Below are 20,355 nucleotides of genomic sequence, written 5' to 3'. Positions count from 1 at the left end.
TACCACAATCAATTATATTATTTATCTCAATAGAGACATGCAAGTTGTACCACCCCAGTGCAGATAATCTTGCCTTCTTTAAGTTGTACATACAACCAGGTTAGTGTACTATGACGTGTTCTTCAACAAGGCTGTGTAGAGTGGAACTCTTCTTTTCTGGACACAAGTTTGCGAAGTGTCCTTATTAGTGAAGTGTCCTACTTTCAGGGGTCTAAATGTGTGTACATTAGTAACACAAGTGGGGCCATAGACATGTGTCCTGATAATCAGCAGACATCTTTGGAAGCCTGAGGTTTAACTTAAGCTTAAGTATGCATACAGCAGCACATATCTGAATTGTTGCAAAACAGTTCTGTTAATTGACACCTCAGAAAATATTAAATGTTTTTGCTTTTTAATTAGCTACATTCTTATTTGAAGCCTGGTTTTTTCTCTGTGGGTTACAAGTATAAGGAAAAATTAGGAATTTTAAGTTCAATTAGGGATCATAGAAAAAAAGTTGGAAAACAAGGGAGGTTACCTACATCTGCAGATGTACTACATTTAATCCCTCCCTATTTCAATTACAAACTCTTGTTAGGGTTTCCATTTAATGTTTCCAGGTTGTAACTACCAACTGCTGTACTCTGTATTTTTGTTTGTGTGCATCTGATGTACATAGATGATGGTTACTGGAGAGGTGGTCGTTTTATGTTTGAAATTACTGTCCCTAGCAACTATAACATTGTGGTGAGTTGTTGTATGTATCATGTATTGTTGGTGTATAAAAAGGATGTCTTGTGTCAACTGGCTCTGCACGGTGGGAATTTGACATGGTAGATATGAACCCTGAATTAATATTGGTAAAATATGAAGTCACTGTACTGTCAAGTTCAGTATACCTTATATTGCTATGACCTAGCCTTTTTGTGACAGTTTACTCACTCCTCAGTAAGCAATAACTACAGTGGTCTCTAAGGATTCGTAGTCTAGTCTGGTTCACAATTGATAAACTTAATCACAATCAAACTAAATCAAACCACACCTGTAGGTACTCTTAACTGAACTGGTGTTCTTCACATTGATGGTTACCAATGCTAGCGGAATAAGTCCTGACACTGAACGTATGTACCATTGCCATAAAAGTTTCGAGGTGAACTTTTGTAGATGTGCAAATTTTTGACGAAAAATTTCATAGCCAAGCATCACAGCTTATCATTTGCATAATGGCTCATCTATAAGTTTCGTAGCTGAGAAATAACTTACAAAAATTTTTACATACATATTATGGTGTTTCATGTCAGTTAAATGTACCATTGCAGCCTCCCGAGGTAGTATGCAAGACAAGGATATGGCACCCTAACATCACAGAAACTGGGGAGGTGTGTCTCAGTGTCCTGAGGGAGACCTCCATTGATGGGACAGGATGGTCCCCAGCAAGAGGTCTAAAGGTCAGTAATGTGTGTAGAGGAACCTGTATAGTGTGGACACTTCAGGTGTACTTTTGTAATGCCCTTTCATGTATGCTGTTTGTGTTTGTATTGTTTTGCATGGTTAGACTGTTCTTTATATTTGTGACATCATTGGTCGGTTGGCAAACTGCCACAGACAAAAGCTAAAGTTGTGTTCCCAATGAAGTTCAGAGAATTTGATTTCATAGGCTAGCTGTGAATTGGCATGGCAGAACAAAAACTTTACTGTAAAATAAACAAAAAAAAAGCCTTTTACCTGCCAAGAATTCACACCATGTCAACCAATGACATCACAAATAAAAAAGAAGCAAAATTGTGATTTCTGGCCATGCAAGACTAGTGTATGTAATTGTGTGGTATGAATTGTTGTATCTATTCTCCAGGATGTTGTCTGGGGTCTCAGTTCTCTATTCACAGTAAGCACATGATGCCATTCACTGTGTTGTGTATATTCACATTTTGTATAGGACTTACTGAACTTTGATGATCCATTAAACTTGGAGGCAGCAGAACACTACCAGAAAGACAAGCCATCATTTGCTCGTAAAGCATCTCAATATGTCCGTCTGTTTGCCAGCGACAGGCACACTTAACAAACATATCATGCTGATCAATTCCAAATTTTCACATACAGATATTGATGTAATGGCAATATTATGAAATCTTTTGTATTTTACATTCAACATCACTGTCACCATTTGCACTGGTAGTTCTCTTGACGGCTACTGGCTGTTTTGTCTCTGATAAGATGTGCTGGAATTTCTTCAGGTCAGCACTGAACAGTATCTAGCAAGAAGACACTCACAATATCACACAACATGTGTTGTTTACTCACAGAATGAGCCCAACCAGCATATGGCCCAAATATCTGACGAAAATGGTCACCTAAAAACATTACAGTCATGTATACAATTATGTAGACACTGTTGACAAAGAACACTAGTTTAAAATAGTTGATATGTATAGCCCTGAAATTGTATTTTAAGGCAAAAGCAAAAAAAAAAAAATTGCCATATATATCTGTATACTCTAATAGAGCATTCACAAGTCAGGGGCAGATACACACTTTCATAAAGGAGGGGTTCCACTTTGGAATTGCAACTTTAGCCTAGCTATAAGTTGAAGACCAAAAAAAAAAAAGGTCACCTACTGACAATAGCTGCCCCTCACCAACTATATTTCCTTATTTATAACTAGATACAATACATAGCTTGCTACACTGCTCAAAAGACTACTGTGACTGCTCTATTAGAGTATTTCGAGTAAGAGAGGCTCTTTCTCTAGATCCGCCCCTGCAAGCTGTTAGGGGTACAGTAACTCACCAACTTGTTGGTATGCTTTACTGGTCATTGTTTTACCCTTTAAGATACTCTTCAGCCCATAATCCCTCACTGCTATCTGCCATACATGAGTGTCCACTGGTACAGCTTCTAGTTTATCCAGTCCCATCAGGCAAATGCAGTCAGCGACCTTAGCACCAACTCCACACAGCTCTAAAAGAGATGAATGGGCATCTGAATAGGGCAAGCTTTGTAATGATTCCAGCCAGCCCTTTGGTCTTTCATTTGCTATAAGTTTTGCAGTCTTGTGGATGTAGCCTGCTCGATAACCAAACCCAAGGCTGCGCAAAGTTTGCTCCACTCCTTCTGAGGTTAATGCTTCAATAGGTGGAAAAGAATAGTAATCCTTCTCTTTGTAGTTACCGAGTTTTTGGCCGTATGTTATGCACAATTTTTCTACCATTCCGCTTATCCTCGTGATATTATTGTTTGACGAACAGATAAACGCAAACAATGTCTCCACTGGGTCTTGCCTTAGTATCCGGATACCTGAAAATGATTCAACTTTTCTTGCAAAATTTTTGTCCCGTTCGCTCCACTCTTTGCACAGAACACCAAGGTTTTCGTCCAATCTAAAATAATCTTTGATAAAGACTTCATCTTTTGTGCTATCAGTAGAATTATGCACGTGATACTGTATGGCTGTTTCTTCTTCTTGTTGCAGAGTGATTAGTCGTCCCTTAGCTACCCCGGTCCATTCGCTGGGTCCTGTTTCTTGCCATCTAAAGCTCTGTCCACAGCATAATGTCAAAGCAAGCCGCAGTTCACTAGACGAACACGCTAAAGTTGCGAACTTCATGCAGCTGATTCGAACCAAACAATTAGAAACAAACATGACATCACCTTACGCGCCAAAGCGTAAGAAATAAATTCGCGAATTAAATTAGTGCGTACACTAAATTAAAGTCACATGTTAAATTTGACACATCCCTGTTCCTCCAACATGCCAGCAAACACAACATCCATAGCACTGCCAGTAGCCTATAGGAACACCATTACAACAACACAAATGAAAAAATAAGTCACCTGTAAAGTGGCTCCTGCAATACTGATAACATTCTTAATTCCAATGTGTAAGTCTCTGTATAAATTGGTACATGGAGAGAGTAAAATTGTAGTAACAATTTAAGAAACTCACTTCAATGGAGTGATGGATTTCTTAATAGCCTTGGTGTCTGCTTCACTGAAGCAATTCAATTCCTACAGAACAGAACAAAGTGACTAGAAATTTCCTAAAGTTGAACAGAAGTACAGAATAGACAGGAGAATACGGAAACATTCATGCAAGCAATTTTTCATGCAGTTGACAAAATAATATTATTTTTCACTAATCTTGGTTATCTTTTTTAACTGACACAGTTTGGAGTTCTCAGCTCTTCACATGAACATTTAAGGTATGTAATAGTGCACGTATACAACATGTTACATGTACCTTCAACACAGCCATGACTTGGCCACCATTAGACAGGTAAGGCACATGAGTTTGATAAGAGAAGGAGTCAGCTAGTCCCATCTGTTGTAGAACTGAATGTGTGCTGGTTGTACCGATGATCAGCAGCTTACGATCCTGTAAACAAGAGCAGTGAGTATAAAATGGCTGTCCTGCTGGCATTTGAGCTTGGTCGTGTGTTAGAAAAACCTTACAAAGTAACAGCAAGTGTGACTGTACAACCAAACGTGTGCATGACAACACTTGCTTCCTAGCCATGAAATACATGGGCATGGCTGAAAGAAAATTTGTTTGTGATTCATACAGCCACACTTTAGAATACAAGGTACTAGCACCTGTGACACCAAAGTGTCGGGTTTGAATGGGTTGGATATTTTACAACACATACGTGAACAACTTCCTCTCACAAGCTCACTCACATGTGGTGGGTGTTTCTTTAGTAATACTTTAAGTGTCTGTAGTACAACGTTGCTAAATCGTGGACCAATATTGACGTAGTCTGTGGATAATGATTGGAACATGTCAGTTGTGCAGGAATAAGCCCCACCCACCTAATAGTTGATCAATATCATCCACTATTACACAACTCAGTGGTGACTTGTACGCATCATCAAATACCTGCAGGGAGCACAAAACATGATACATTAGAGTATAGTGGCTAATGAGTGATGCACTTTTGAAACCAAATAATTATAAGACACAACAGAACAATGGAACCTCTCTATAATGGACACAGAATTCTCACTGTTATACTTTGGAGGAAAAATCAAATCTGTTGGAACTGAAATCTTTATGGAAATTGTGTCCAATACATAACTTTATGAGTGTGGCTTCACTATGTACATACTGTTTTAATGGCTTGACATTTCCCAGCTTCAGTGTAGCCAATCATATGCTCTGGTGTAACAATTTTTACGAAAGGAAATTTACACTCCTGTGCCAGCTGAGCTGCTAATGCAGTCTTGCCACAGCCAGGTCTCCCTAAGGGGTGGGGCTAGAAACTTGCAGGAGTTAACACACCCACTAGTACATACCATGGAGCAGTAAGCTGGTTAGTGAAGTAAACTTGTCCAGTTGTGTCTGTTTGATGGCTAGCCGACCCTTCTCCAAGATCTGTTCTATCTGATCACTCCAATCCACAATACCTGAACATTACATCAAAGCAGTTTGTATTCAGCAAAATGGCAGAGTACAACAATACAGTGAAACTCAATAATGGAGTCACCGTAAAACACATGACCTCTTTAAAACAATGACTACTAAGCAGTTTTATAAAAGGGCGGCTAAGTTGGAATGTAAAAATGTAGCTACACCATAACTACATTGTTGAACAAAACAAGCTGGGCAACACAAAGCAGTATAGCAACTGGTGTGTAGCCAGTTCCACGTAAATTGTTGCTACAGTCCATTACGTAACTCACACAGTAGCAGCCTGGGCATTATAACTACGATTGATATTCAGATGTCAGGTCACCTGTCTATAACATAAAACTCCAAGAGAAAGCCACACAGAAGTACTGTAGTTGCCTACATGCGAATGTGAAATACTAAGTGAGCAGATAAAATTAACATACATTGCAACTATCACTCACCATTTCTAATGTACTTGTCAAGTTGCTCGTTGCTAACACCAAATGCCTGAGGGTTAGTAATATTGACACATTATTATATTACTCAGTATAAACACTCACAGGTTTGACATCAAGGAGCGCTTGCTGGAAATCATCACGACTGACCTTGATCTTGTCAGTAGATGGCAGATCAACGTTAACCCCATCTTTAAACTGTAATGGAGACATTGATACTGGTGACACACACCATTATATCTCTGTATGTCATTTATATCTCTTTATGTCATGGTCCACATTAGTCTTCACATTGTATTCCCAGCTTTACATGTATGTAAAAATAAAGTGATTGTTCTATTAGAGTATTTTCCAATAATCCAAACACACAGCAATACATTGAGTCAGCACCAGTGGTCATGTAATATGACATCATTATCCAGAGAACACTGGGTACTTGTAAGTAGTTGTATAAGCCTAGTACATGCAAATCCTACTACAAGAATCTCAAGTCCCTAGAGCTCCAATTCTCTGCTACTTCTGCTAGGAGTCCATTGGTGGTTGTACTGTCCAGGTGTATATGATACATGACACCACACACACACAAACATACACATACACACAAAGGTCACCTTTATGAGCCTGTTCATTGCAGTGTTGGCTGCACTCTTCACAAGCCCTTCAATCTCAGCTCCACTAAAGTTACGAGTCTTCTCCGCCAGATCACGCAGGTCAACAGCACCATCAAGCATGTTGTTATTCCTCATGTGTGATGTGTGGATGGTCAGGATATCAAAACGTCCATCTTTATCTGGCAGTCCTATCTCCACTTGTACATCCATCCGACCGGGACGCAATAAAGCATCATCTATCAAATCCCTCCTGTTTGTCATACCTGTGGAACATGTAAAATATGGAGGACCAAGAGGAATGGTGCTCACCAATTAGCAGTACATTGTTAAGTTGCTCCACTCCATCTAGTTTGGCCAAGAGCTGGTTAACTACCGTGTCATGAACACCTGTCCCCCCACCCTAGTGGTGTAACAATGACACAACTAATGAAGAACAAACTCTCAATACATTAAGAACACAATAGAAAAACCCCACATATTATAAAGGACAAAGAATTTAGTCTCAAAATGTGGCTTTAATACTAATGAAAGAGAAAACCTTTCTAAAGGTGCAAAAAGCAAAAAAAAAATATATATATATATATTTGGTCCAAAGTTTCATTGTAATGGACTTAAAATCGTACATTATTTGTAGTGAAACTATCTGTTATTTTGTACATATTGTAGACTAGATAGGGACTTAGTACATGTTACTCAAGAGAGGTTCATTGCTAATTTATTTCTTACCACCGTGCCTCTCTCTTTGCAGATAGCATCAATCTCATCAAATATGATAATGTGTAGTCCACTAGCTGATCCCAGCTTAGTTTGTTCTTCCTCTGCCTCCGTGAACAGCTTCCTAGAGAGACCATTATTATCGTGTGTGTGTGTGTGTGTGTATGTGTGTGTGTGTGTGTGTATGTGTGTGTGTGTGTGTGTGTGTGTGTGTGTGTGTGTGTGTGTCTGTCTGTCTGTCTGTCTTTGCATACAGTACAAATATGTCTTGTGTTAGTATGTAGCGCATGTGTTGTGCAATATGTAATACTGTAATATCATCAATACTATGATAGTATCCCTGTCATTTTGTTGCTACATGTGTTAATGTGATGAGTGTTCTATTAGAGCATCTTAATATACAGCCTTTCCATATTATTAATTCTTGCAAGAATCTAGTGTTGGTTATCAAATCCAGTGTGGATACTATCGTAGTATTGATGATATTACAGTATTACATATTGCACAGCACATGCACTACATAAGACACACACACACACACACACACACACACACACACACACACACACACACACACACACACACACACACACACACACACACACACACACACACACACACACACACACACACACACACTTCTGGACCTACAATACACAGTACCATACCTGATGTTAGCCTCTGATTCACCAACAAACTTGTTCAAAATTTCTGCCATGAAAGACAACAGCACATTACAAATGTAGGCACACATGGACACAGAGCTACACACACCCACAATCTACTGGTATACACTACTCTATCATTATGTTGTAGTGATCTATATAGTGTTACCAACTAACCTGGGCCATTGATCACTTTGAGCTCACGAGCATTCAACATCTTTCCAATCTGCCTAGCCAGTAAAGTCTTACCACAGCCTGGCGGTCCATATAACAACATGCCCCGGACGTGTTTACACCCTAGCATGTGATCAGCATGTGATTAGCATATGCTAACTTTAAGTACACAAGTATGTTACATATACACATTGTAAATGACTGTTCTTGGAGTAAATAATAATCTATGCTACCTGCAAATGAAAATCATCATGTGTACAGTAGCTTGAGACATGGTTTGGGTACCCAGCACCATTAGATAACTTGACAACAAAAGCTTGTGTGTTTCATGCAAAATTCCAAAATGCATATATACTCTTGTGAAATATTGTGTTTGACCCTGAGTATTGTATGAGTGATGCCAGGTAAATCACACCCATGAACACATGTAGACAGACACTGCATCTTACCAAGCTTCTCCACAATTTCAGCAGGAAACACACGCGAGGCAAACGCTCTTCTGAAGATGGTAGAAAATTCCTACAGTATTGAAACTCACATTACTGCAGTGCAGTGTAGCAACGTACAAGGTCATATATATTATGAACTCTTGTATATATACATATGGCACATACATATAAGCTGCATGTGTAGCTCTCTACTTACAGTTAGGGCAAAATTTGCATTGAAGTTTTAAGTGTGAAGCAATTCAAATGTGTAATTTGTGAAAGTTTGCTCAGTTGCTCCAATATAATATGCAAACCAGTAAATGTGCTTTTCAAGCATGTTGAGAGATACAGTAAATCATGTGGTACCCTTAGTCCAGTTACATAAGCAGGTTTCATTGTATGTACAATACTTTTCATTGCAAATTCAAAACTGTCACCATTATACCTTGTCCAGTCCACCAATTCCCATCTGAGAGAAGTCCCAGTCAGGGCTGATAATGGCTGCCTGTGTGCTGTATCCTCTACTGCTGCCAGTGAGAAGGAGTACTGTGTCCTGTGAGGGGATAATAGCAAGTTGTGTAGCTGAACAATTACTAACATATGGTGTGATTTATCAAGAGTTGATCAATGCTTGGTGTTAAAGTAGCAAGTTATGTACAAAGACAGATTATACAGGTATGATTCCATAGTAGCAGCATTAATACAAATCTCACCTCGGCCTTCTCAAATTTGACCAACGTCTGATGTGTCATCACTCCATTATCACGCTGTGTGTGAAAATATTAACATCATCAGTGTTCATCATGTGACCACATAGATGCACGATAACATGATCTATTACATCACAACTTATTTACTGTACCTTCTGCCCTTTGCCACTGTCTCCCTTGCGAAGCATGTCCGGATTTGAGCCAGTCAAATCAAGGATGCGAGCACGCAGCAACTGTGCCTTGTTTTTATCAGGTTTAACGACAAACTACATACGTACACAAAACCAGGCGTGATATCAGTGGTTACACAAAATTATACCAAATTTATAGACCACATTATACAATAATAAATGGTTTTGGTGTCGCTACATAAATTATTTTCCTTGATCAACTGCTTGTGTATTTAACTACATTAAAATGTAGCTATACTGATACATTGATCACTTCTAAAATAAATGGTTTAAGCAGTTTCACAACACCAAATACCAAACTTTTAATAAAATTATATGCCACTGTAAGTTAATGGCATAAAAAGCAACGTACTATTTGTTCCCGACTGAAGGGATTGTTATTGTACATATCCCTAAGCAGGTTAGCCAGCTGATCTGAATCATAAGGAGGTGGAGGCTTCCTACAATCATAGTTAGTTGATGGTACAATAACACCATCCCTGTGCCCACCTTGGATCCTTAGGATAGAAGGCTAGCTCCACACTCATCTGGTACAAATAACAGCTAATATCCTTATCATAGGAGATTGGGGTCACTGAGAAATAACGTTTGTATGGTCAATACATATCTAGAGTATACGTACTTGATCAACACATGTGTACATGTATTTGATATTGATATACAGTACAGTGGTATATGGAGGGTTTAGTCACTTATGGCTGTGAAAAAATTAACTATTGTGTTTATGGTTCTCCAGCCTGGTCACATTATTACAACAGGAGTTGCTGGTCAAAACAATCCTTTTGCTTATTTAACGTTGCGTCAACTAGCTGGCCAAATTTTACCCCTCTTGTACCAATAGGTTGCAAAACAAGAGACATGAAGATATAACCTCCATCAGCCCTTAAGTATTTAGGTAAATACGCATAGCTGTAACTTTCAAAGCATACTTCCTATGGCTACACAATTTACTTCTTGAATTCGTGATGTAATAAGGATTAAAATGATACCTAGGGTTTTTCCCTGCATATAACCAAAACTTGCTTTGTAAGAAACTTTAATCATGCAAACAATTTACATGCCTTATAAAATGATCAACAATCAAATGAGGCAAGAACTTTGAATCGTGAGTCGCCATTGTTCTTCATTTCATAACAAGTCACTACGGTTATATTCCTTCCCTGCAAGTAGCCCAGTGGATAAACTTTCAACCATGTATGCCTGTGTTGTGTGTAAACACACATTCCCCAACAGTTTTATGCATTGGGTGATTCCCTACTATAATGTACTATTGTACTTGATAATACATCAACTACTGTATGTTAAGGTAGGTGGGAATATAACAGGCTGGTGCGTATGTGAAATAGCATATCCCATAAAATGTATGCAAGTAAACAGAATAGAGTCAAGGACCATCACTCTTAGTACAGGGTGCATATAAGTGTGACTAATTGAATTGTCGTTTATGGTACTTGTGACTTAAATGGTGGTCTTGTTGTAGGAATTAAGAGCAGCTGATTAGATAGAATGCTTGTTAGCATATGGTCCTTGGGTTTATACTTCTGTAATACAATGTAAGGTTGCTATATGTGAACATCATATTTTGGTCACAGAATGAAGTTGCAAAATGAAACTATGATAAAGCAATTCCCATGTTGAATAGGTGTGTTGTTTGCAACATCAACAGGCATGTTTCAAAACAATTGCCACTCTCTAACTTGTGTTGATATTTATTCCATGACAGAGAAACAACTTCCTGGAGCTACTTTAGGGCTGATTGACAACCTATAGCTAGCTCAGTCTTGCAATATATAGTATATCTGATTGATTTATTATTAGGCAGAGTTTCCTACAATCAAATGCAGGCAAAGTCTTTTGGTGCAACCTTACAAACTAGATAAAGGCTTACCAGGAATCATATGACCTTCATCTGCCTTGACCCAAGCTCGCTGGAACATAACACATCCATCACGGCACATGCTTAGATGTAGTGTTTTACCTGTAGTCCTCCCAGACCAATGGCGCCTTGCCTTACATCATTAGTTGGTGTTAACTTAAAGACATACTTGCCATTCAGTTTAGCATACCTACAGTAAGTAGTGTGATAATTACATAGAATTCATCAAAGAAAATTTTAAGGGCAAATCTTTGTGTAGAAAAACTCTTTACCGGACTTCACAAAAGGACAATAAAGTCGTTAGAATATAGGGCACTGCTGAAAAGCAGTTCTTAGAACTGATGTAATCTCCCTTCAAATCATTAAATCACGAGGATGATTACAAATTGAAGTGTCATTTTAATACATCCAGTGCTTTACGGACTACACTTACTCACTTGCTAGACTTTAGCGATTCTTCGTGGTCTTTGACATTGACTGCAGCACAATTGGATAGCGTTATTTCGTCTGACGGGCTCCTCACCAGTTTAAACATTTTGAATAACTGGGCATTAATTAGAATAATTTCTTACTTCCTAAATAAAGCGCACTTATAAACTGTGCCGACTCGTCATGCATTTTGAAGGAACGTTACACAAGTGGACCAACTACGTATCTGGTGAGTACTTCTTACTATGTAGTTCATTATGGTAGTGAATATAACATTGAGTTGTCTGCTATATATGACTTTCCAACTCGCTTTTCAAATTTCAAGTCAACACAAGTGCGAGTTTTACACGTCTATAGCTTGAGTAACTGTAAGTGTACACTATGCCATAGAAGTCGTGTAAAGAAAGGTGTTGGTAGTTCTGTATCTGGTCACTATTACTTTATATAATTAGGCTTGTAACAGGAAGTACACACTGCATTGTTTACCCTATAATTGCAGGCTTAATAGGGATGTGTACCATTTGTAGGTTGGCAGTCAAGATGGTTTGTGTTGGATGGTGGAGTGTTGTCTTACTATCTCTCTGCTGAAGATGTCCGTCTGGGTTGTCGTGGCTCAGTACGTATGGCATCATGTGCCCTCAGGGGTGAGTAGAGTATCACAGGTGCTACAATATAGAAAGCACTGCGATATGTAATGTGTAGCATTTTTAATGAAAAGTGTTGTGAGTACAATTTTACTGGTTTTATGTTGTGTAGCTCCACCTAATGATGAGTTACGCTTGGATATTATTCTACCTGGAGATCGATATATTTATGTCAAGGCTGCCACTCGTGAGGAGCGTCAGCGATGGCTGGTTGCCCTGGGAAATGCCAGGAGAGATAACCCTGAACACTCAGGTATGTAGAGTTTTTGAGAACTACAGTGTAATGTTAAATTTCACTACAGTTCGGTACATGAAAGTGATGGAGTTACACTGGCAGTGTCAGAAAGTCATCAACCATGTCACCAACTTGAGACGTTTCATGCAGTCACATACCTATAATACTGAGGTAAACTTTGAACCATTATGACCACTGAGAGATTGTGTGTTGTGTTTGTTAGGATTTGACAAAAATGGAACGGCTGTTGAGCGAGTCTTGTGACCAGTTCCTTAACAACTTGGCTGACTGTATGGAGACTATGGGTGTACAGGCTGACAAGTAAGGATTACATCATTATGATGTAAGGCTCATGGTTGTGTGTACTGTTTGTAGTGGCCAAGTTACAAAATCCGTTTCTGATTCCACTGTTACATCTCCCGTACTCATGCCACATTCCACAAATCATGACTCATTACTTGATTCCAGTTTTGTATCAGAACAACCACCTGAAGGTGACACACCTTCTCACTTGATTCCTGAAACTCACTCTGTATTTCATACTCCATCCTTTTCTGGTTCCAGTTCTACCCACCCCAGTTCTGTTAACCAAAATTCTGTTCTTGATTCTACTTCAAAAATTCTAAATTCTGATTCCAATTTCTCACATCAGGCGGAGACTCCAAGCTCTAGTTCTGCAGACCAGGGTTTGGCCAGTTTGGTAGCCCAAGAGCCTTACCACCCAGACTCAACAACATCTAGCAATAGTCAAACCAACTCACAGGTTACCACCGAAGATATGAATTCTGCTCCTCATCAAAAGCAACAACAACAACCTCAGCAAAGAACTAGCACTTTCTTCTCTAAACTACCACACAAGTTTTCTGAGGTGCTGTTTCTTGCTGATAGTGGTATCCCAACTGACCAATTTCTCAAAGCTTGTGAAGACACACTTCCCTTCTTCAGTAAGTATCTGCCTACAGTATACACATATTGAGTATATATTACTGTTAATCGCAGACTTACTAAGTGCTACAGCTTTTGCTCCAGTAAAAGCTGACATCAATGGCAACATCACAGTAAGGGTATTGTACTGTACATGTATTCTTTATTGTATGTGTGTGCTACACAGAAACTACGGCGTAAGTATGATTCTAATCAGAAACAGTTTGTCACATTACAAGCCATGGTACATCAAGAATTACAAACTGGGACCCACAATGCAAAGGATTCAGCGACAGATGCATTACTGTGGCTGAAGCGAGCTATGGAATTCATACAGGTGTTCCTTTCTGAAGTTGCTGCTGGTGAACATGACTTGGCCGTAGCAGCTGGTAAATATATCACATATCGGTATAAATGGAACATACTAACTCTTAATTAGGAAAAGCATACAGCAAATCTCTCAGACAGCACCACAATTGGGTTGTACGAGGATTGTTTGCTGTAAGTACATGGTAAAACACTTGCAAAACATAATACACAACACAATTTTCTGCTACATGTATTTGTAAACTTATGTTGCTGTGTTTCTAATCTTATTCTCTCTAGCTGGCAGTAAAGGCAGTACCCTACCACGACCAGTTTGTCAACATGTTGGGAACCTCTGAGGAAACAGTAATGGCAGACATGCAGCAGTTCTCAGTTTCTCTTCAACGATTGCTAGTTGTGATTAAGAAACTCTACACTGACCAACAACTAGACAACTAACATATACACAAATACATGATTTATTTATTTGAACAAATTTTAATATAATGCACTGTAATAGTGTAATACACATATCAACTTGGTTGTTTTGGTGTATCGTCCTTGTGTTTTAAACTAGTGTCTTTAGAAGCTATATTGTCAGTGAGTTGTGGTGCACGTTCCACTATTCTGACTACATTGAAGTGTTTGTGTTTACTGATTGGGGGACATGACTCAATATAGACCAGGTCTCCATCACGACATCTCTCTTTCTCATCGTGTGCAAAGAACTTCTTACGAATCTTGTAATACTATACAATAGTAAACAGACAATATTACAAGCAACCAAAACTATTGGTTGTACAAAAGGGCATTACACTGAATGACAACTTACAATATGTATAATAAGCACAGCTCTTAAATTCTGATTGGTCAGTCATTGTTGTAAGGAGTAGGGACCCGCCAATTATGCTCATAATTTTACCTATAATGCTATGCTGCACTGCTCAAATATTTACCTATTATGCTTAAATTATGCCCAATTATTTATGCCTCAGTTATCAAGCTCTGCTAATAATTTCCAGTTTATGGATAAATAATAAGTGGCTGAAGCACAAACTTACTTGTCAAAATGCATATCACAGAAAAGATCGATATACTCTAATAGAACAGTCAGCTATGTGATTGTTCTATTAGAGTTACTGACTGTTCTATTAGAGTATATCGATCTTTCTGTGATAGCTATTTTGATAAGCAAGAATTCATACTATTACACAAATATTCTTCCTATTATGCTAGCATTATACTCAATGCTTTCAGGCACCTATTATGCTCATAATTATGCCAGCATAATCGGCGGGTCCCTAGTAAGAGGTAGTCAGTACCAGTAGTTTTGTAGAACCATAGGATTAAGATATTTGATCGACTAAAATAATTATAGCTTGATCACTTGATTTCACATCTTGAGCTAAATATTAAAGTGCTATAAAATTTTGCTTTACTAACTAAGACATTTGATTCCTTCTTTTGAGTACTACTTGATTGCTTGATTCAGTACTAATCTCTTGATCATTTAATCTGATTTTGATCCCGGTCACAGATTACCCCTTACATTACTGGGACAAAAATCCACAAGGAAATGCTTGGTGGTTGTCAGTTCTTTTCACTGACTAAGTCTGAGTATGTACTTGCAACTAAGTATGGGCCTGTCTGGGCAGAGATAATCATAACAAACATGTATAACAAAATACCCACCCTTGCTGCTGTACATAGGAACACGAGACTAACAAAATACAAGAGAACATAGAAAGTATTGACAATAAATACAATATGGTTGATTAGTGTACAGCGGGTATTATGTGTGAAGTCCAATTTTTTTTGCAAACTTTGTGAATTCTGTTGGCAGACTGAATTCTTATATTTTCAAGTTAGCAGCATTATGCATAGGCCTTCTGTAATCCTAAGCTTTCATAACTTTGCCATAATATCCAAAGAGATGCGTAGAATTATGGAGAAATTTATGCTGGAGGCTATTTTAATGGCTTCACAAAAATTTGGACCTCACAACAATAATCCTCTGTATGGTAAGCACCATGAAGTGTGAATTGTAAATATATTGTGTACACATAGCAGTAAAGCATGGACTCAGTAATTGTCACAGGTTGCACACTATATCATAGTGGTAGTAGAAATGTCTTTTATGCAGCTTGTAGTCATATGTTGACATGGAAAGCAGGGTACTTGACCCTAGCACATACAGAACATATCACTTTGATCCTCGCCCTGATCGGTAAAGGGGTATGCAATCTAAATTATTTCTGGAAATAGCAAAGTATCGCTAATGCACCTATCAATGTTTTGCCCCACTACTATGAACAGGGGGAATCAAAGTGCCCACTCTCTATCTTGTTCAGCGTAACACTCTCAGTCTTTTCATTCAAACACTGAGCATCTTTCTGCTTTATTCCAGCAAGGCTCACATGCTGTCTACTAGCTAGATTATGTGTAAGCAAGCTGTTTATAAAAGACACATTGGGTGATGTCGCTACAAACCGAGCAAGAAGCTATAAGACTGAAAAACACTATAGTATCACTTGGTAGCTACACCTTCTGGCATTAAAACAAGAGGTGTGGTCTTGCTATATCCTCTACTAGTCCCGTGGTCTTTCACTGGGGGATAGGAGGGGATTCGGCATGGAAATGGCCACAGGTAGTGGGGATTGTAATTGTAATTTTAAACAGGGGGTCCACTCAATAACCAAATAGTGATTTTCAGTGGAGCCCTGTGAGCAAAAGAAGAAGAGTACAAAACACAAATACAACTCACCAAAAATAAACATGCACACACACACACACACACACACACACACACACACACACACACACACACACGCACACACACACACAAGATACAAAGAGTTAATATTTCATGCCAATACAATTTCTTGAACGACGAAAGAGTAGCACAACAGTTGATTGTTCTACAGAACATACCCATGATAATAAAAGGACCTTTTCCCAGAAATGGCAGACACCCGGGAAAAAGGCGATTGGTATTGCAGCCAACATGACCAGTCACATCTTTAGAGTATCAAAAGATACCTTGTGAATATGATGGAGAAAATTTGTGTATGGACTTGAAAACTTGAATAGCAGTATAACGTTGACATAAAACAGAATCTACTTCAGCCAGTAAAGTATCTCCAGTAAGTGATTTGTTTGCAATTTTCTGTTGACGTCTTATGAGGATTAGACAGCATTTAAACCCAATTGAGAACTGCACAGCCAACAAGCCACAGCAGATTGTAAGAAAGTCTCTACTATGCTCAAATCCGAATGGCTACAGTGCAATTCAGCATCAGCATACAAATCCAAATTTGACACTAGGCAGGTCATTAATATACAAAGCAAAAAGCAAGGGGCCTAAAATAGATCCTTGGGGCACACCAATTGACATCTGACCCCAGTCAGATTGTTCACAGAACTCTTTGCTGCCAATTTGAAAGATAGCTACCCAGTAAGTCATAATGCAGTAACACATCCTGTGTGGAAGAACCAGAATTTTAATGTTCAAATCTCCACCTACCCCCGTGTTCATAGCAGTGGGGCAAAACATTGATAAGTGCATAATCAGGTGATCATTACAGTACTTTATCTCGCGTACCTTTAGCACGTATGTATCAAGGGATAGACGAAACACCTCCACCTTAGCTGTCTTCTGCATCTTAGTCCCCACAACGCGACCTACTAACCCCATCGACATCTTGACTCCAAATAAAGCGCTGCATAAACGCGCACTAAATTAAGCGCCCCTTTACGTGTTGATTCGAAAAAATTATGGACAAGCTGCAAGTGACAAAGGAATTGTTTCGTATTGGGGCTATCAAATTTGGCAGCTTTCAGCTGAAGAGTGGGATAACTTCTCCAATCTACTGTGACCTAAGGGTGTTGTTCTCGTATCCTCAACTGCTGGTACCGCGTGTATTTTTATACTGAGCATGCGCAGTAACATTTTTTTTTGCAGGCAAGCGTTAGTGAATTAATGTGGCAATGCGTGGGCGATATCACTGGAGAGTTTTCACATGTATGCGGGGTCCCCTACACAGCTTTGCCCATAGCAACAGTAAGAATTTATGCATTAAACTTTGTTAGCTGCATTATAAACCTATTTTTAGTGTGTATCTGTTAAGCATGACATTCCCATGTTGCTACGTAGGAAAGAAGCCAAGAGCTATGGCACAAAAGTAAGTTCTATAGCCTGCTTATCTGGTGATAAATGTATGTGATGTATTTAATAGCGTATGGTTGAGGGTGTGTATGACAGTGGCAGTCGATGTGTAGTGTTAGAAGATGTGGTCACATCAGGTTCCAGTGTTCTTGAGACAGTCTCATCACTACAAGATGTTGGAGTAGCAGTGAAACATGTTGTAGCCATAGTAGATCGTGAACAAGGTGCTGAGTTAACACTTACTAATGCTGGACTGATGTTACACAGGTACTGCAGATGTATTAAGTGTTATATGCCAGTACTATAGTATAGCTTCATTTTGCAAGGTGACTTTGATTTCCAAACGTGTCTTCAGGTTTTCATCCATCCTTTGGTTGTCAGGGATTTTTTATATATGCAGTTACTGTATTTAATCTGTATTAGAGCTGGGCTCAGATTCATGTATCAGCTCGATTGTGCACTGGTTATTTCATCTGAATACTCATGAACGTAATGTGTGCTAGACAAGAATCCAAACTGTAGGCTTATTATTAAACTACCATTGCCACTCTGTTTGTACTGAAAAACAAAAGCCCAGGTATCATTTCTAAGTGCTAGATTAAAAATCACTTTTAGGAAATAAATGCCCATGCTAACTTCTATACATAATGGTACTGACACGCTGATACACTAGTGAGTGAGTGCAATGGTAATTCAAATCTCTAAGGACTTTATCTAAGTGCTCTCACCGGTCAATATGCTATCGCAGGACAAAATTGATGTTGTATATAATTGGGTGCATGCACAGCAGGGACACAATTATGGCAAGGTCAATACTTCATCGTATTAACAGTAGCAGGGATAGAAAGGCTCTTGGATCAAAATTTTCTGGAATAATTCATCGAATCAAACATGCGCCTTATTTCCTTTGGGAAAGTTAGTGTCACCCATATATATTCCCTTTTCCATATGACTTCTAATTATTTTGATAGGTATAAAATTAGACAAGGTAACATTGTTGTGTTAGCAAGTAGAAGGAACACTAATGCCAAGAGTTCATAATATAAAAACCTCTGTTTTTATATTATGAACTCTTGCTAATACCATTCTTGAATTTTCTGCTGTTACAGTGTGCTAAAGTTGTCTGAGATGGTTGACATGTTAGAAGCAGAACAGTTGATCACTACAGACACAACACAAATGGTGAAACAATTTCTATCTACAAGCCAAGTTCCTTCAAAACCACAATCAGTTAAGAACAAACTAGTTGACATTTGTTATTCACTATTGACTACAGGTTCAGTTTGAAAGCTACCTCACCCGTTGTGACCTTGCTACTCATCCTATAGCCAAGAAGTTGTTCCATTTAATGCATCACAAACAAACTAATTTGGCCTTGTCAGCAGATCTTGTAGATAGTAGAGCAATATTAGAGGTGGGAATTAATTTGTGTGTGTATATTTGAACAGTGACGTGATGTACAGCTTGCTGATCAAGTTGGACCTCACATTTGTGTTCTAAAACTTCACTCTGACATTATCAAAGACTTTTCCATTGTATTCACTCAACAACTAAAGCAGTTGGCAGAGAAGCATAATTTTCTGTTAATGGAGGATCGTAAATTTGCAGACATTGGTAACACATGTAAATTGCAGCTAGAAGGTGGGACTCACAGGATTGCTGAGTGGGCAGATATGGTTACAGCCCATGCACTTCCTGGACGTAGCATCCTGGATGTGATGACAAACACAGGTGTGGTGTTAGTTGGTGAAATGAGCAGTGAGGGTAACCTAACCACACTGGAGTATGCTCAAGGTGAGCAGCTCATTTTGTTGTCTTTATTTCTGGACAATGTTTAAGTTGTTCTCTGCACTAAATGTAAAAATTATTTCACAGAATTTTCTATCCCTAACTTCCTGCATCTTAGTGACAATGCTTTCAGACATTAATATTATGAACTCTTGGTATCATCTATTAGTGAATTTCATTTTGTTTCCTCTAGCAACAGCAGAGATGGCAGAACAACATCCTAATAAGGTAGTGGGTGTGGTTAGTCAAAGAAAACTTCTGAAAAATACTGGACAGCTACACTTTACACCAGGTATATGTGGATCACATGATCTTGTATAACATCATGTGATCACTGAAGGTGTCCGTTTGTCTGGAGTAAGCAGTGATGGGAAGGGACAACAATATCGTACACCAGATCATGTGATTGGATCATGTGGTAGTGACATCATTATAGTTGGGCGTGGCATATACGAGGTAGTCAGGTTATTAGAGTAACTGTTATGTTACTGTAATCTCCTACAGGCTACAGATCCAGTAAAAGCCGCTATACAATACCACACTGAAGGATACAAGGTGTATTTACACAGGATCAACGCCTCCTAATAATTTGACATGAATACCTTTCTAATGCATGTGACTTCTATCTTGTCAAGTGCCAGATTGATATTTGTTGCACAATAAGTGCC

At 38.7% G+C, this 20,355-nt stretch overlaps 6 protein-coding genes across 6 annotated transcripts in view; 3 read left to right on the top strand and 3 right to left on the bottom strand.

Annotated features, from left to right (window-relative positions):
* LOC136241475 (NEDD8-conjugating enzyme UBE2F-like) overlaps positions 1–2,134 on the top strand; it is a 2,434-nt gene extending 300 nt beyond the window's left edge. The window contains exons 3-7 of the mRNA XM_066032691.1: positions 34–99; positions 662–729; positions 1,302–1,430; positions 1,835–1,867; positions 1,919–2,134. Coding sequence (XP_065888763.1) covers positions 34–99; positions 662–729; positions 1,302–1,430; positions 1,835–1,867; positions 1,919–2,044 — 422 coding nt within the window. The 3' untranslated portion in view covers positions 2,045–2,134. The remainder of the gene's footprint in view (positions 1–33; positions 100–661; positions 730–1,301; positions 1,431–1,834; positions 1,868–1,918) is intronic.
* On the bottom strand, positions 2,073–3,626 carry LOC136241474 (N-glycosylase/DNA lyase-like). Its single transcript, XM_066032690.1, has 3 exons — positions 2,774–3,626; positions 2,287–2,336; positions 2,073–2,237 (listed from the first exon to the last, which is right to left on the bottom strand). Exons 1-3 carry the CDS (start codon positions 3,624–3,626, stop codon positions 2,106–2,108), a joined length of 1,035 nt encoding a protein of 344 aa, XP_065888762.1. The 3' UTR covers positions 2,073–2,105.
* On the bottom strand, positions 3,626–11,790 carry LOC136241470 (vesicle-fusing ATPase-like). Its single transcript, XM_066032687.1, has 24 exons — positions 11,634–11,790; positions 11,299–11,386; positions 11,209–11,248; positions 9,810–9,894; positions 9,673–9,760; positions 9,282–9,395; positions 9,133–9,186; positions 8,865–8,972; positions 8,441–8,510; positions 7,995–8,114; positions 7,821–7,863; positions 7,165–7,276; positions 6,748–6,838; positions 6,439–6,701; positions 5,933–6,025; positions 5,834–5,879; positions 5,276–5,386; positions 5,089–5,222; positions 4,793–4,859; positions 4,661–4,740; positions 4,224–4,358; positions 3,930–3,991; positions 3,818–3,872; positions 3,626–3,772 (listed from the first exon to the last, which is right to left on the bottom strand). Exons 1-24 carry the CDS (start codon positions 11,729–11,731, stop codon positions 3,698–3,700), a joined length of 2,232 nt encoding a protein of 743 aa, XP_065888759.1. The 5' UTR covers positions 11,732–11,790; the 3' UTR covers positions 3,626–3,697.
* Positions 11,738–14,326, top strand: LOC136241471 (pleckstrin homology domain-containing family A member 8-like). The gene is made up of 10 exons (XM_066032688.1): positions 11,738–11,854; positions 12,153–12,269; positions 12,382–12,522; positions 12,572–12,675; positions 12,728–12,825; positions 12,880–13,448; positions 13,504–13,562; positions 13,616–13,817; positions 13,868–13,929; positions 14,035–14,326. Exons 1-10 carry the CDS (start codon positions 11,809–11,811, stop codon positions 14,191–14,193), a joined length of 1,557 nt encoding a protein of 518 aa, XP_065888760.1. The 5' UTR covers positions 11,738–11,808; the 3' UTR covers positions 14,194–14,326.
* LOC136241476 (small ribosomal subunit protein uS17m-like) lies at positions 14,086–17,493 on the bottom strand. The gene is made up of 2 exons (XM_066032692.1): positions 17,336–17,493; positions 14,086–14,483 (listed from the first exon to the last, which is right to left on the bottom strand). Exons 1-2 carry the CDS (start codon positions 17,432–17,434, stop codon positions 14,268–14,270), a joined length of 315 nt encoding a protein of 104 aa, XP_065888764.1. The 5' UTR covers positions 17,435–17,493; the 3' UTR covers positions 14,086–14,267.
* On the top strand, positions 17,452–20,355 carry LOC136241472 (uncharacterized). The gene is made up of 10 exons (XM_066032689.1): positions 17,452–17,643; positions 17,696–17,794; positions 17,847–17,915; positions 17,970–18,166; positions 19,009–19,129; positions 19,176–19,313; positions 19,363–19,693; positions 19,881–19,979; positions 20,028–20,143; positions 20,192–20,355. Exons 1-10 carry the CDS (start codon positions 17,509–17,511, stop codon positions 20,270–20,272), a joined length of 1,386 nt encoding a protein of 461 aa, XP_065888761.1. The 5' UTR covers positions 17,452–17,508; the 3' UTR covers positions 20,273–20,355.

This window comes from Dysidea avara, chromosome 12, assembly GCF_963678975.1.
Source record: "Dysidea avara chromosome 12, odDysAvar1.4, whole genome shotgun sequence".
Classification (NCBI taxonomy): Eukaryota; Metazoa; Porifera; class Demospongiae; order Dictyoceratida; family Dysideidae; genus Dysidea; species Dysidea avara.
The sequence above is the reverse complement of the archived record's forward strand: the minus strand, read 5'-3'. Positions and strand labels throughout refer to the sequence as shown.